General features: G+C 38.2%; 1 protein-coding gene across 1 annotated transcript; it reads left to right on the top strand.

Moving 5' to 3' along the window:
* Nucleotides 1-332: 332 nt before the first annotated feature.
* On the top strand, nt 333-9,795 carry RAD51 (RAD51 recombinase). The gene is made up of 10 exons (XM_026664575.2): nt 333-637; nt 952-1,059; nt 1,943-2,080; nt 2,595-2,712; nt 3,365-3,456; nt 4,512-4,606; nt 4,745-4,858; nt 6,404-6,533; nt 7,106-7,227; nt 9,047-9,795. The coding sequence occupies exons 2-10, from the start codon at nt 973-975 to the stop codon at nt 9,168-9,170; spliced, it is 1,020 nt and encodes a 339-aa protein (XP_026520360.1). The 5' UTR covers nt 333-637; nt 952-972; the 3' UTR covers nt 9,171-9,795.
* The last annotated feature ends 6,957 nt before the right edge of the window (nt 9,796-16,752 follow it).

The raw sequence follows: 16,752 nt of genomic DNA, 5'->3' as shown, positions 1-16,752 counted from the left end.
CATTCTCCACCACCGCGTATATTCTCTATTTAATACATCACTTTCCCAACATACATTTTAAAAGTTTCAGGAAGTTGCACCCACCCAGATACAAGATGCATATATGAATAATCACGAAAAGGTTCGGGTTGAAGTTGGCATTTTGAGAAGTATGGCTCTCTAGATAGAATTTAAGGAAAGAACCCCAATCAAAGTCAACTACAAGATTGTTCAAGAAAGACAAACTTGGGAAGCCGCCTCTCCGTCGGACCTAACAGCCCGCAAGGAAATGCGCATGCGCAAGGGATACCGGGTGGGTGGGGGTTTCCCCTCCCATGTTTCGCGGAGACGTCTCTACGCCTGTGCGCCGGTCACGTGACCTGTGGCGGGTTAATCCGAACCGGGAGGTGGAAGACGCAAACGAGCCCTAGACGGGTCGGCCTCGGGGGCCCCGAAGGATCTCGGCTGCGTCAGGCCTTCGAGCGGCCTCGATTCACCACCACTCGACCTTTGAAAGCTCGATCGAGCTGCGTTCCGTTTCCACACGGAAGGCGGCGGCTGTTGGAGGCCAGAGGCCGTGGGGAATCCACCGTCTCTGTCTCCCTTTGGGCCTCTCGCTCGCTCGCGGTGTTGGAAGAAGAGAATTGGGGAGAGAAAGGTGTTGCTTGGGGATTTGTACACCGCGGTCTTAGTTCCGGTCAGGAATAAAACGGGGACTATTAATAATGTTTAATCTCTCTTTTACTCCTGTTCAATGTCAATGACTGCGATATGCCAAGAAACGCATATAACATTTCCAGCGTTTGTGCTTGTGGGTTGTCATCCGGATACGGTTACTCTTTTCACGTAGGAAAACATAACGGGATATTATTTACCGTATGACTATAAAATTAAAGGGTCATTTTAAAAAGCTGCACACCGCTAGCTTTTGTGCCGTGTTTTTCAGACTTCGGTTTTTTTCTCTCTTGATAGGAATATCGGATATTTTGTGCCATGGCTATGCAAATGCAATGCGACGAGAGCATAGATATCTCCAGGGAGGAGGAAAGCTTTGGTCCTCAGCCCATTTCCCGTTTAGAGGTACGTATTACTAACACGTATTACTCTAAAACTCTGTTTGGAGTCGTATTTTCATTCCCAGGGTCTTTATTGATAGTTTTCAAGCTGTACTGTTTCAATGTAAGTTTCAGTGAAACCGTTAATTGTAGCTTTTTAAAATTGTGGATGAAAGAAAGCTCCTTGCCACCAGTACTGATATTATAAAATATTTTCCTTGACAACAGGTGACCTGTTTCTTTTTTATGCAACCTTTGAAAAGAAGTTGAGAAAAGGAGGACTTAAATTAAGCGTTATCCAAATCTTTATATTTTCCAAATCTTAAGTGTTATTGAAATGAGTTTTACTTTTTAATGTATTTTTATTTTTAATAATGGTTTTATACTTTTATAAAGCCTGTTTTTATATATTTTTATTGATTATTGTAAATTGCCCAGAGTTGCTTCTGTGAAATGGGAGGCCATATAAATATGACAGATAACTCTTAGGTGTATTTTTGTTACTTGTTGCTTATGCGCAAAAAGGAAGACAATGTTATGTATAGATTCATTATGTAAATATATAATGAATATATAAAATATATTTTTTAAAAAAAATAACTGGTTTTATTTTTAAAAACTTAGAATATATTTTTTTACTAAAAACTATACTTACTAAAGAATTTAAAGCTCTGCTTTTGTTTCTTTAAATTGATGGAAATGATTGAAATGAACAAAGCTGATTATAAATGCTACAGTATCTTTGCAGATTGCAGAACCAAATCTCTCATAGTTCAGCAGAGCTCACTCTTACATTAGAATATTGTTTAGTTTTGTTACCTATTACATTTGAATCATTATATTTGACACGTGTAGAACTCTTTGAGTTCTATATTAAATGTGTTATATAACATTATTTGTTTCTATAGCAATGTGGAATAAATGCAAATGATGTGAAGAAATTGGAAGAAGCTGGTTTTCACACAGTTGAAGCTGTTGCCTATGCACCAAAGAAGGAATTGCTCAATATTAAAGGCATCAGTGAAGCTAAAGCAGATAAAATCCTGGTAATGATGCTTAGCTTTAAACTTTTCAGAAAATATGTATCTATGCAGTACTGAGTATTATTTGTATTATCTTATTGATTCATTGATTTGACTTATATGGGCCTCTACTATAATGATTCTTGGTGGCTCATAACATTTCATAAAATAGAAATGCCCTTCTCCCCAGGATATAAGACCAGACATCCTCTCGGCTCAATACCATCCTAGCCTAATGCTTGGGCGAGAGCCAGCTTTCCATGGCCCACTAGGAGACTAAAAGAGTAGGGATCCCTCAAATCTCAGGTGGGAGGCTATTCCAAAGGGCCATCAAGAAAGAGTATCTCCAAGGTCCCATTAGGTGACAACATTTAAGAGAGAAAACCTGGAGCATGCCTACTTTATCTACTTTTTGCAAGTGGTTGACTGTAATTTTTAAAGGATTATAGCAAAACGTGAGAGTTTTAACACAAAATTACAAATGAAATAACCGAGTTGTAAAATAAAACCAACCTTTTGATTTCACTGTCATTTGCAGGCTGAAGCAGCAAAGTTAGTTCCAATGGGATTCACCACAGCTACAGAGTTTCACCAAAGACGCTCAGAGATTATTCAAATTACCACTGGATCCAAAGAACTTGATAAGCTTCTTCAAGGTACAACATTTGATTTATAATTGGTCCTGAAGTCATTATTACATGTTATAAATCAAAAGTAGATGACATAAATATACATGGTTTTGGATTGCTTCTAGTGTTAATATGAGGAAAGAACATATTTTGAGGTTCCATAAATCTTGAATTTCATATTTATATTACACTGCTGTGCAAACTTAATACAGTGAAGTTTGCTTCTAAAAAAATAGACCATTGCTAAAAAAAAATTATACAGATTGTTTCCCAAGCTACTTAAAGTCTAGTCATATCTTAATTTCTCCTAAAAGAGTTGCTACAAAAATAATTTATTCAATAACATCCTAATAAAGTTATATGAAAAGCATCTAGTTGTTGAATAATGTTAAATAGTTTTCATAACAAATCAAAATAAAACTTGTGCAGTATGGCTAATTTACGTAATAAGGTCCGCTATCTGAATTCTGTTCATTATATTTCTTGTAACTGAAACATGTAAACGTATTTGAATTTCAGAAGTAAATTTGTTCAATATGGGATATATCTGCAGAAATAAATATTTTCAGATCTGTTTTCAGATCTCGTTTGAATTTAAATGTGTGATACATAATCTCATGGGCATATTTGGAAGTCTATAGTTATTGTGATATGCCTGAACTTTGTACTTCTTGTCCAGGTGGAATAGAAACTGGGTCAATAACAGAGATGTTTGGAGAATTCCGCACAGGAAAGACTCAGATATGTCACACTTTGGCTGTAACCTGTCAAGTAAGCAACAGAGATTCTCCTTGTGTAATACTGTGCAGAAAAAACTTTAGAATTTATTTTATTCCATGTATTTTAATTACATGGTTCTCGGGACTGGGAAGATAATGCAGTAAAATTAGAATTCTGTAGTCCTTTTGACTGTGAAGGCTGAATTAGATGTTTGGTTGAAGACCCTGATTCGGAAGTCTTGGTTTCACTGAGGTGGAGAATGCTGCAGTTCTTTAAATATGCCAATTAGGAGGACATCTTTAGATTAAGCACAAGGACATTAAAGAAGCTGAAAGCTAAATGAGATATTTGATAGCAGATCCAGGACTGGGAACTTGTAGATTGGGTAGATGCTCTGAAAATTTAGATTTAAAAAAAAATTTATACTATAATAGAAAACGGTTCTTAATTATTTCTACAACTAATTTCCACTGGCTCTTTCCACGACAGTGGATTTATTTGCTGTCATAATTCAGCTGATAGCCCTTAGAATGAATTTATTTTTCCTCAATTTTCTTTAATGTTTTATCTGATGAAACGTGCCCCATAAAATTCATCAACTAAATATTAATTCTGGTATATAAGCTCTATATTAGATGGTTTACAGATATTTTAGTAGTTTGATTGTTGTCATCTAAAGCTTATCTTAAATTGGCCTCTTCAGTTACCCCTTTCCTCATTTTCCTTTTAACCAACCTGTTAATAAAGTCTTTTAAGAATTACAAACAAAATAATATAGTTTGGTTTGTTTGGTTATCAGTTTGTATTTCTAGATGATGATAAGACAACTCCCCAACAGCCTAATATAATAAATTATAGCCAATGATGTGTGTTCACTGACAGGGCAGATAATTTCTTTCTCATACACACACTAGATTGGCCCTGGAAGATTGGGAGATCCTCCTCTGCAGCAAAATTAGAGAACGGATGAGTAACTGGATGGGGAGAGGGTCACCTTGCATAACATTAATACAAAATGTTGTGTGGAATAGCCCTATCGTAGAAAGATGCAACTTTGCAATTTAGTTCACTTCTGTAAACTGAATTTGTCTTTATTCCCCTCTAAGCTTCCTATTGATCGAGGTGGTGGTGAAGGGAAGGCCATGTACATAGACACAGAAGGCACTTTCCGTCCAGAGCGCTTGCTAGCGGTGGCTGAGAGGTCTGTATTTCTATCTGGAAATTATTGGTGTTGCATCCTGAATACAAGAGTTGTAGAGCTATCTGTTGGCAGTTTTTAAGTCACGTGCATTTATTTCCACTCCTGTAAAATTGATCTGTTTTTGCCTTCTTTCCCCAGATATGGTTTGTCTGGTAGTGATGTTCTTGATAATGTGGCTTATGCGCGAGGATTTAATACAGACCATCAAACCCAGCTGCTATATCAAGCATCTGCTATGATGACAGAATCAAGGTAAAAAAAAAGTCAAGGAAACAGAGTTTTCTCCTTGAACAAATTAAAATATTTATATGTAAAATATGTCCAATTTAGGATATGCCTCACTTTATACAAATTGGAAATATAATGGCATAAAAAACATATTTGGTTCTTTCACTATAAAAGTTCTGATGATAAAATTGCTTTTCAAAACAAGCTGTGATTACCACAGGTTTTCCTGCTTCTAAGAATCTTAGCTAAAGGCAAAACAATATGTATTACAATGGTTCAATAGAAACTTTGTTAACAAGTTGCATTCTTTTGATAAATAAATTCCACATGCTCTTTATCACCATATATTGAATTGCATGAAAGTGCCTTCTTTTATTGTTCCCCCTACGTTATACCATATTCTGCTATTAATTCTAACGTATCTAAGGATATTTTTAACTGATTACAGCCATGTTTCATCTTTAATCATTTCAAATAGTATCATTCTGATGAAGCCAGTTTGGTGGTGTGATTAAAGGCAGCAGGCTAGAAACTGGGAGATGGTTAATTCTAGATTGCCTTAGGCATAAGCCAGCTAGGTGACTTTGGACCAGTCTCCTTCTGTCAACTTTAGCAAGAATGAGGCAATGGTGAACCACCTCTGAAATCTCACCAGAAAAAAATGGAGGGACTAATCCAGGCAGTGTCCAGAACTCCAAAAACCGCCTCAAAGGCCCCCACACATTATCCTGGCAAGAGATGATGGACAGCTGTACAGAGGCTGCTTGTCATTATTTTAGCCATGCCTGCTTTACAGAACTCAAGGTGAAACTTCAATGGATACCAAGGAAATTAAGGTTGTTCTCGCTGCTTCAGTTGTCATTTGGTTTTGGTTTTCATCCTGGTAAGGCTGTAAATATTGCTAACATGGCTTTATCTTGCTCAGGAGAAGCAGTAGGGGTATACAGGTAGTCCTTGAGTTATAACCACAATTGAGCCCCAAATTTCTCTTGCTAAGCTAAACGTGTTGAGTGAATTTTGCTACCTTTTTCTTGCCGCAGTTGTTAAGTGAATCGCTGCAATTGTTAAGTTAGTGACACAATTGTTAAATGAACCTGGCTTTCCCCGCTGACTTTACTTGTCAGAAGGTCGCAAAAGCCATTCCCGTGAACCTGGGACACTGCAACCATCATAAATGAGTCCGTTGCCAAGCGCCTGAATTTTGCTCACGTGACTAATGGTCGTTAAGTGTGAAAAATGGCCAGAAGTCACTTTTTCCAGTGACATTGTAACTTTGGATGGTCACTAAATGAACTGTTGTAAGTCAAGGACTACCTGTATTCCTTTTTTTTTTGATACTTATGTATTCAATTGAAGTATACCAGGGGTGTCCAACCTTGGTGACTTTAAGACTTGTGGACTTCAACTCCCCAGAACTCTGGGAGTTGAAGTCCACAAGTCTTAAAGTCACCAAGGTTGGACACCCCTGAAGTATACTAAAAATTGGCCAGACCATCCAGAAAAGCAAACATGTTTGGAGGGCAAGAATTAAAACCAGTACATGAAAATATTCTTTTTTTTTTCTTTTAGATATGCTTTACTGATAGTGGACAGCGCCACAGCTCTTTACCGGACAGACTACTCTGGCCGAGGGGAATTATCAGCCAGGCAGATGCATTTAGCCAGATTCCTGCGCATGTTGCTTCGACTTGCAGATGAGGTAATCATTAGATCCACTTGCAATGTTTTGCATAAAGATCCTTGTAGCAATGTGTGGTCCCAAGCCACTTGGGGATTTTTCAGTTATTTATTTTGTATTTGGGGGGTGGGGAGGAATCTACACTTTACAGATTAATCCTGACAACCTAATTGCTAGTTTATTTTGTGCCTGCATGCTCGTCCACGGTGCACCATGCAGCAAATTACCTTGCACCAGCTGGCTAGCAGCGTTCGGATTGATGACATCTTCTGTGGCCTCTTCTGCCTATCTCGCTTTCATGTCCAGGCAGGGGTCCTATTCTTGCACAGCTACCCTTTCCCAACGAAGCAGTACCCATTTATCTACTCAAAATAATGATTTCAAAATCCTGGGTGGGATGGGTAGGAGTTAGAGGTCAGTGACGGGAGCTCACCCTGTTCTGTGGTACTTCCAGGGCTCAAACCACTGGAGTGATGACAATTTCTGGTGCACAGATCCAGCTTCCTTAAGCCACTGTGCCTCTCTCTCTCTTCATTTTTTTTCCAGTTTATAGTGAAGAAGCTGAAACTGATTGTATGTTTCTTTCACAACAGTTTGGTGTAGCAGTTGTAATCACAAACCAGGTGGTAGCACAAGTAGATGGAGCTGCAATGTTTGCTGCAGATCCTAAGAAACCTATTGGAGGGAATATTATCGCACACGCTTCAACAACCAGGTAGGATTGCAGATGCTAGTTTTAGTGAAACAGTTTTCATGCTTTCAGTTAATTAGAAATTTTGTGAAAATTAGAATGAAACTTCAATGCGATGTCAGTTTTTTGTAGACAATGAAGCCAGGTTTTGTTTAAATAGAGATTGGTGATTTGTAGCTTCTATTCTCACTCAAGATCACTAACATCTCTGAGTGCTTTTTACAAAGAAAAACAGAATAAAAATACTTTCGATTAAAAAGCAGAACATAAAATAATACCCCTCAAGCTATTAAATATTCTCTGTAAAAGTCTGCTTATTTTATAAACCACCCTGGTTCAAGAAATCCAGGTGTGCATTAGATCTACCTTATAAAATAAATTCAAGAATTTAATTAGGTGGTGGAGTTTGTGACATCAGTTGGAGAGAGCTGGTGACAAACAATTTAGAGATAAAAATTATGGAAAGTTACATTTTGTTTTGTAAAAGACTTTACAATAAAAAAAAATGCATTACAACAAATAGCAGATGCTGTAGAAGTAGTACAAAACCTAGAATCTTTGTGCTTCCTGTAACTCGTTTCCACCACAAGGTGGCCTCAGGTCCACTGTCTATAGATTTCAGAGGATGTTCTAGAGATGATAGCCTCAAGAATTAGAAGCATGTGAACAGTAGTCATACAGTTCCAAGAGGACAAAAAGGGTTGGTTACACGATGGAATTGCAGAAGATCTAATTAAAAGTAATCCTGATTATGAATACTGTATAATAGTTATAAGCAATTGTTATGTCATGTCTTCAAAATATTCAATTAAATATTTGGAAGTGAATGCAAGCTTTGGAGAATACAGTAACTATGTAGAAAAATAATGTTAATGTGTCAGAGAATTGCACAGCCGGTGTCTAAATGGAGTCAGAAATGCTGACACAAACCAGTTTTATATAAGCAAATATGTTTACAGTAAATAAGATAGGCAAACAGGAGCATAGTCCAGTAAATTAACACAACAGGAACATCATCTGATAAATCACAGAGGGGACATAGAGCACATAGGAAAAAGGCAGGAAACAAAGAAATACTCTGGTTTCTCTTCAGATTGTATAAATTTTTTACCTTTTACTATACTGGACTTCCGCTTTGTATCTTCTAGAAGTATAAAGCTAAGTTTGAATCTTTAGCTACCAACTTAATGAAGAAAATTACCCTACAAAGTTGTCATAATGGTATGTTGTAAAACAGTAGTTGAAAGCAAAAATAATTGTATATTTAATATAAATATGCATATTTGTAAGTTGCAATAACTTAATAGAAGGCCACTTAATCACTTCTTTAGCCCTTTCAGATATTCAAATACACAAGTATTTTGGATAATATTGTGCTCTGCTGTTGATGTTCTTGGCACATCAATGTGCTGTTGGGCAATCAGGCCAAATGCACAACTTTCCGTAGGAAACCAATTTTATTTGACTCATGGCACTGGGACAGTACTTATCTGTCGCACTTGTGAGGAGTAAGAGAAAGCAGCAAAAAATACAAGAGGCCAGTGTTCAGCATTGGATTTGGTTATGTAACTATGTGTTAACAAAGATAATGAAGTAGGAATTTTTTTCGGTTTGTCAAATCAGCGTTTTCTTTTAACTCACTTACCTATTCTACCTGACCATTTTGTTTGAGTTTCCAGTAGTATTAATGGATGAAGAAAACCTTAAAACACCAATAATCAATTGAATGTTGACCAGAATATTCTCTGGTTGATAGAATGGAACATGTTGAATAAATGTCTAGTGTTTTATTTATTAATTCATTACTTTTTATTTTAATAACTGCATTAATTTGTCTGGTTAGGCTTTACTTGAGAAAAGGTCGTGGTGAAACTAGGATATGCAAGATATATGATTCACCTTGCCTCCCTGAAGCAGAAGCCATGTTTGCTATTAATGCTGATGGAATAGGAGATGCTAAAGACTGAAGAACTTGTCTCTTTGATTTATGGCACAAGATTGGGCCAAAGAGGGATTTCTTTCCATAGGATCCTGTTCTTCATGAAACTTCTGCTATACTACCAGAAGAAACAATCATAAATTGTTATTGTGGATAAGCAGTAGAAGACTCCTGGACTTTCTAAAACATACCTGATAACCTACTAAGATCTTTATTTGTTGTGTAATGCAATAGAATAGTGACAACTCTAAGAAATATTTACAGAATTTATGCAGTTTATGGATATATCAAGTGTGAAACATTCAACACTTCCTGATTTTTATGATTGAAGCCGAAATAAAATGGAAGAAATTTGTTCAGTAAAGGAACTATCTAATAAAATGAAAGCAACATTTGTTGAATGGCTAGCAAGAAATTTTCTTATATTTATAGTTTCTTTTTCAAGGACAACTAGAAGTTGTATTTTTATACATGTATATATATATATACTTACACAGCTGTAAATTGAAATGTTGCATCAGCCAAGAAAAGCTAGCTATTCTGCTGTTACAAGCAAAGGCTGTAAACATTTTAAAGGTATGTTCTATGTCTTCCACTTGTAAATATTTTCATAATTATAACTGATTTAATTAAAGTTAATCATATTGTTGCAATTTTGATGATTGCTACATTTGTCTTCTGATTCTTATTTATATTTTGAGACAAAATGATGAATGTAGGAAATCTCATCTGAAGAAAAAAAAACCTACAGTATTATGCAAATAATATAACTTCCATTTGAATTTTTTTACTTAGTGATTTCCACAAATGTAATGGCTCCTTATAGGTGATAATAAGGTATAGAGAAAAACTAGAAAACACCCAGGTTCTGGGAGGTACGAGGAGTATTATGAGTGCCAAACAAACTATGTGACTTAACACATGACTTCTGTTTTCGGCTGGAAAAGGTAGCGAGGCAGCCAACATCAACAACTTCTACCTTGTGTGTCAAGTACTGAACAAACGATGGGACAAAATGTTCACATCATAATGCAAGGAGTACCAAATTCAGCGACTTTCAGAGCTGCCGAGTGCTGAGGTACCACTGTACTTTGGGGACGGGGGGAGAATCAACTGTTTTCAACAAAATTTAATCCTCACTAGACAAATGCTACTTGCCTTTGTTAATTATTGATTGGGCATTATATAGCCATATGTCTGTACTGCAAACGAAAGCATCCATGGGGTCTAAGATAGTGTTGAGGTCCAAGACCATTAGCATCTTTAGGCAGGGGTTCTGCAAAAATTGGCTTTAATGCCAATGCGCACATTGCCTGTTCACATCAGAGAGATTGGCCACATTAGGAAACAGTATTATTGTATCTGAAGCCATCTCTGCTTCTCTACAAATCTGTAATAGAGTGGCACAAGGTCAACAGATTTTTTTTTAATACAGAAATCTCGTTAGTCTAGTTGGCTAAAGGCAACCAGACTAGAAAGACAGTCCCATCTTAGCCATGAAAGCCAGCTAACCTTGGGCATCACAATCAGCCCAACCCACCTCATAGGGTTGTTGTGGGTGGGGAAATAGGATGATGTGGTTTATGTCTGCATCTTCAGTTATTTGTAAAAATAATAAAGGCAGGATATCAATAAACATGAACTGAAAATACTTGTTTGACTATCAACTCAACATTTAGAATGTATCCTAAATTAAAATTTAGATGTAGTTATCTGAATGCTGAATATTGAGTATCCAAAGTTAGTGAATATGCTCTAGGCTGTAATCTTAAAGTAAATGATAACTAAGGTTTAAGGACTGCAGACACTGAGGAAATCTGACTAATAAACTGGGGAAATCTGGCTAATAAACTGCTTTTTGCTCTCCAAACAATACAGTAGATTGAGAGATGGAGGGGAGGCTGCATTCTGCTGTCTAAACTGGCCCAAACAGCTTCAGTACACTGGTTTAGTTAGTAGTCACGAACATCCCATTGTGGCTTTGTGGAGATCAAACACATCTGCTGTACATATTCAAGAGAACTGGCAACACAGTGGGCTGTACAATTAGCATGTTGTACAGAAATTTAACTGCTCCCTAATATATGTGAGAGATGTGAGGAAACTGCTGTGCCAGAGGAACTGAGCCAGGCTCTCAGTTGGAGGAACAAATGGGTAGCCTGTGTTATTGAGAAATCTCTCATTTTTGGAAAGAAAATCCACATCTTGTAGCAAATTTGTGGGAAAAGAATTGGCTGAAATCATCACTGTGTGTGGCCACAGAAGTGATTTTCAAAAACATATGCTAAGCTTTTCCGTATGTGAACATAATTTGTGTAAAAATAGAGATTGGTACTTCATGTCAACGATCTGGTTTTTACCAACAATTTAAGAGTTTAATATATGCTTATATATGACTAATGTAATGGATACCCAGACATGCAGCTCATATGTAACAGGTGTGGCATCTTCTATTGGACAGTCTGGAAAATGCAACCTGCTGCCTTATAGTATTACCTTTCCTTAACGTTCCATGTTCTTTTGTTATTACGCAGTTCTTTCGCGTACTATTTTAAGCATTTTTAGAGATATAGACGATAGATTAATGTACTGATTTTAGATAGATGAGAGAGAGCGGGGGGTGGGGGGGTGGGGGAGAAGAGACCTTACATTTGAGCACCAGGTAACAATATACAACAAATGGAGAAGCATTACAGAACTTGGAGACAATCCTCAGCTTCTATTTAGTGCTTGCTGAAAGAACAAAAGCTCTGCAATAGTTTTACCGGTATGTTACGTCTACGTAATAATCCCTATTCATGTTTAATATAATTTTCCTATGGATTGTGCCACTCATTCTCAGGGTCATCAGTATAGTTTCAGCATTCGTTTTGTAGCCCTTCCATGCCAAAGCTTTCAAAACATTTTAACGAGTTCTGTGATCTGGCCGGCTGGGTCTACTTTCATGAGCTGGTCTGAAGCCTGAAACTTGTACTTGGGTTTCAGCTGTGGAAGAGAGTTTTGTAGGCATGAAGCGGTTTCTGTTTCCCTACAGAAATACGGCATTGATCAAACAGAGTATTGTAACATGATGTTGTATCTCCTTACATTAAAGAAATTTTCAAGTCCAGGTCAGTTCCTGGTGACTTCACAAACATGTTCATGAAAAAGCATTAACAAACTTCCACACAAGCTTAGGAGGGCTGTGAACGTTATTACTTTTTCCTTGCTCTCTTGGTAAACTCCTTTGCAGAACAGTTATAAAGTAGTCTTAAACTTAGAGATGCAGGGTTATGTAATGGCCATCTCCAGTCGCAGCAGAGAAGCTACTGCATTAACACCTCCCAATGTTGGCACCAGTCACGTTTTCTGTATTTTTATATACCGCACTGGATCTGCCTGTGTGTGTGAATCTAATAACGGAAGGAATGTGTAAACATAAACAGCCTTAAATTGCTTTCAGACCATCGGATTTTTATGCAGCTCAGCTTCTTGATTTTGAGAGCTGGTGCTTCTGTATGACATGGGCAGCTGACAACAAACAAAAGAGTAAGGAAGCCACCAGCAGTGGCACAGCCAAGCACTGCGCCACTGCTGGCACTAGCCTTTTTCGGAAGAGAGACTTGCCTCTGCTTGGCCCTCCAGCTCTTCCTTTCTTTCCCTTGCCAAGTGGCCAGCAAAGAGTTAAGGGCTGCCTGTCCCAAGGTGAAAGAGCAGCTGGAAGGGAGAAGGCAGGCAGTCACGCAAAGGGCCCGGGTTCTCACGGCATTGCTGCAGTAACCCTGCGATCCATCTTGTCACAATTCAGGCCCTCATGTCAGCAATAATTTACACTGACAGTGGATTAATCATCCCTCACACAGAGACACACACGCAACTCCCGAGGGTGAAACAGGAAAGTGTGTGTGTGTGTGTGTGTAGAACAACTCATTCCTCCTTTGGCTCAGAATCCTTCTGAAGTAGCAGCAATGATGCAATGATTTTTTTATGCTGGTTTTTAAATTATTATTTTAGTTTCTCCTTCCCTTGGCAAGTCCTCCTTTTCCTTGGCAAGATATCCAAGCCTCTATACTGACCCATAAATACATTAAGGGAAATTCATTGGAAGCATGGGGAGGCCTTTTTGGGCCAAGCTGGTATTCCTTTTAGCCGGAAGTTACCAGCAGGTGTTCAACAAGCCAGTGAAAAGCTTGTTCTCTATAACTATTTGGAATGATAGGACGATGTTGCCTTTTAAGCGAAGTGTCTAAATTATTCTTTGCTTGGATATGGACATTTGGTGCTTCTTGACATCCTGGACTACAAATCCCAACACTGCTTAACAGCACGATCAATGGGAAAGGATTAGGGGTTTCCCGTGGAAATGGTGGGAGACTGCAGCTGATTTTGCGGTTTCATGTTCCCTAGTGTCAGGGAATAATCCAGGGACCCACAGGGTGCAAACCCTGTATTACAGAGGCAGAGCTTTAATAAGTATGTCAACTTAGGACTGAGAAAGTATATCCAAAATAATTTTCAGAAGATGAGAATATTCTCTTCCCCTAGGATCTTTTGGTCAGATCAGATGGACGTTTTCCTTTCTTTTTTTATGTCCGGGAGTTATTTAATGATGAAGATAAGTGAATAGACTCCTATCCCATCTCTAAGAAGGGCAACTTCTCGAATAACTATATGTTAAGTATGGAATTGATCAAATTTGGATTTGAATTTCTATGTCTTAACAATATTTGAGAAATGTAACCCTTTTTTTTATTTTGAATGTACTCTGCAACATTAGGCTGCAAAAATGCAGAAGTTCTCAAGATAGCAGCAGAGGGAATTAGATCAGAGCTGAAGAAGCTTCTTGGATGAGAAGTGTAACATCTTCAAAGAAAAACCAGAAAGTCCAGTTGCTTCTTGAAAAAAAAGCACTTTTGGGATAACGATGACCTGGACGACTGATAATCTCCATAGACATTTAGCAAAGCTATCCAATCTTTACTGCAGATAAGTGTATCTCTGCAAGATTTAAGTAACCATCACAGGAATCTATGTGGTTGCTGGGATCTGAAAACAGCCTGATGGCACCTAATCCATCACCGGAACCAGGACATTGATATTATCAATTAATAGCTATGTATCATCTTTTCCTTTTTTAGTGGGAGGCCAAGCAGCGGTACAAAAGATGGAGGGATATGCATCTGAGGAGGCAAATTTGAAAGAAGGAATCCAACTATTTATGAGAGCAGCCTGGAATGTTTAGAAATGATTGGTGGTCTGTTGTATTAATGCTTCAAGTACAAAAATGATGGTGAGAGCACCACTTACATGATATGGGTGACACCAGTGATTCAGGAAGTTGCTGGAAGGCAGAAAAAAATTGCAACGTTGTTAAGCTAAAATCTGCAAGAATGCAGGAAAAAGAATCCCTAGAGATGGTAGGTAAATAAGAGGCATAGATTTTGTGAAGAGATAGGAAGCTCTTCCTAGACTTGCTGGCTCCAGATTAACATTAAACTAGCCCTTTAAAGGCCATGCTGTGGGAGGGGGGACCAAACCGAGAGAAAAGAAGCTAGAGTTATGGTGGAAGCTGAGAGCTGGCTCTGAAGTACATATAAGGCCACAACTTTAGGTGTGGAAGGCAGAAGGAAATAAGAAAGGAACAGACTCTGGACTCGCCAGTCTATGATGTTCCTCCCAACCCCTTTTGCTGCAGAAAAAAAAATCTACATCTGAGCAAGAAATAAAGCAGAAAAGGAAAAAAATTAAAACAAATTCTGGGCTGTCATTTTAGTAATTAAGGCAATCTGGAACCAGAGAAGCTGGAATTTTCTCCCGTGAGGAAATTATCCAGTAGATTCAACTGGGGTGAATTGTGGCTTAAAGGGCCAAGAAGGAAAATAGAGAGAAGCTGATTTGTTTCAGCTGGGGACAGAGTTAACCCAGAGGAAGCTGTAGTTGAGTTGGGAAATGGATAATTGGACAGGGGTCACCATGATAAGCAAGGATATTAATTTGGGTGCTAAGAATAGATTTATGGGGAAGAAATGAACGGATGCAATAGTGGTGAATGTCTGTAGTTCGGGTGTAGGACGAGGGTGAAGGTTTATTCTCTAAGCTTGTGGGTTGTGGGTTGTGGGTTGTGGGTGTGTCAAGTGAGGGTCTTGTGATGGGTCAGGTATGAGTCATCAATGGGTCTTGTGATAAGGAGATTACATCAGGTCAGGGTCATTGGGAGGTGAACTGCTGGTGGGGGTTGCGTGATTGGTTGAGGGTCGGTGCTGTCTCTGTTTGGCTATGTGGTTGATTTGGAATCTGCAGAGTTCATAGGCTGGTTGTAGGTCATTGTATTGATGGAATTGCTTGTGGAATGCCAGTATTCGATAAATGAAGGGATGCTTAGCAAACAGGATGGAACCTGCAAGGAAATCAGAAGTGAACACACACATGCACACACACACCGCATGTGACAAAAAGGTTTTTACAAAGACTAGAGGGTAGAAATAATCTGAAAGGGGGAAGTGGTATAAAGACTGTAGGTGCAAAGCACTTGGCTGAGTTCTCACTAGACTGAGATAAGCTTGACCCAGACACACAAAGGATAGAGGAAATTGCTCAAAGGAAGTAGGAAAAAGAAAAAGAACTGGAGTTAAGAGGTAACCTAAGATACACAGAGTAAAACTTTCAAGTAAGAGAGACAGAAAAATCATCTGTAAGAGGCTTAAGAAGATAATGGGACATGGCAACATTATATGTAAAAGAGATAAAAGGAAGAAGAGATGTGCTTGCCTGGCATGCTTCCTTCAGCTTCAAGAAGAAACAGATTGGAAGGATGGGAGAAATTGGGATTGGTTGACACACTTGGCCAATGGGGATAACAGGCTGACAAGTTCCACCATTAATTGTGCCAGTTGAAGAAAGGCTGCGTCACGAGGAAGAGAAAAGTGTAAGAAGGAAGCAGCCAAGATGGCAGAAGAGTTTATGAGATTTTGTAAAGGCAATTGTGACTTTTTTTTTAATCAAGGTTTGAGAGAACATGTACTGTGCTTTCGAAGTGTTGCCCCTTGGAGAAGCCTCTTGGGTGGAACAGGCCACATGATCTCTAAGCAAACCTCTCAAAAGACTAGAATTCAGCTGTAGTCTTGGAGACGGCCATTACTGGGCAAGACTAGGAAACAGAAGGATCCATTGCTGAGTGCTGTTTAGCGTTAATGTTTAATGTTGACTGCATCTGTGAATCAGCATACCATTGCTTGTGCCTCTGCAGTTATGGACTGAAGCAAACAATCTATGCCAGCCAGGCAGAAGTCAAAAAGAAGAACACTATGTCTTTTGGTTGAACATCTGGTAACTCCAGTAAGGAAAATATTGATTTGCAAAACAAACTTTTTTGTAACTAAAGCTTTTGTTATAGGGTTACTAAGGTTTTCAGAAATCAACTGGGGTGGGATTTGGGAGAGAGGAACTGTTATTTCTGAGTTGAATTAATAACTAGCTAAGTTTTAAGTAGCTTCATTGGTTTATTATTCCTTGCCTCTGCATTACTATGAGAGTCGAATGAAAAGTAATGCTTCTTCCACTTCTATAAGTTTAGTTTATATTTTATACTTAATTATATTTAAAGGGATATTTTAATAAAGTAAACAAAAATA

The sequence above is a fragment of the Notechis scutatus genome, chromosome 1 (genome assembly GCF_049901735.1).
Source record: "Notechis scutatus isolate UNSWTSFEM ecotype Mainland chromosome 1, rNotScu1.2, whole genome shotgun sequence".
In the NCBI taxonomy this organism is placed as follows: domain Eukaryota; kingdom Metazoa; phylum Chordata; class Lepidosauria; order Squamata; family Elapidae; genus Notechis; species Notechis scutatus.
Note: the sequence above shows the minus strand (reverse complement) of the source record. Positions and strands in the feature narration are given on the sequence as shown.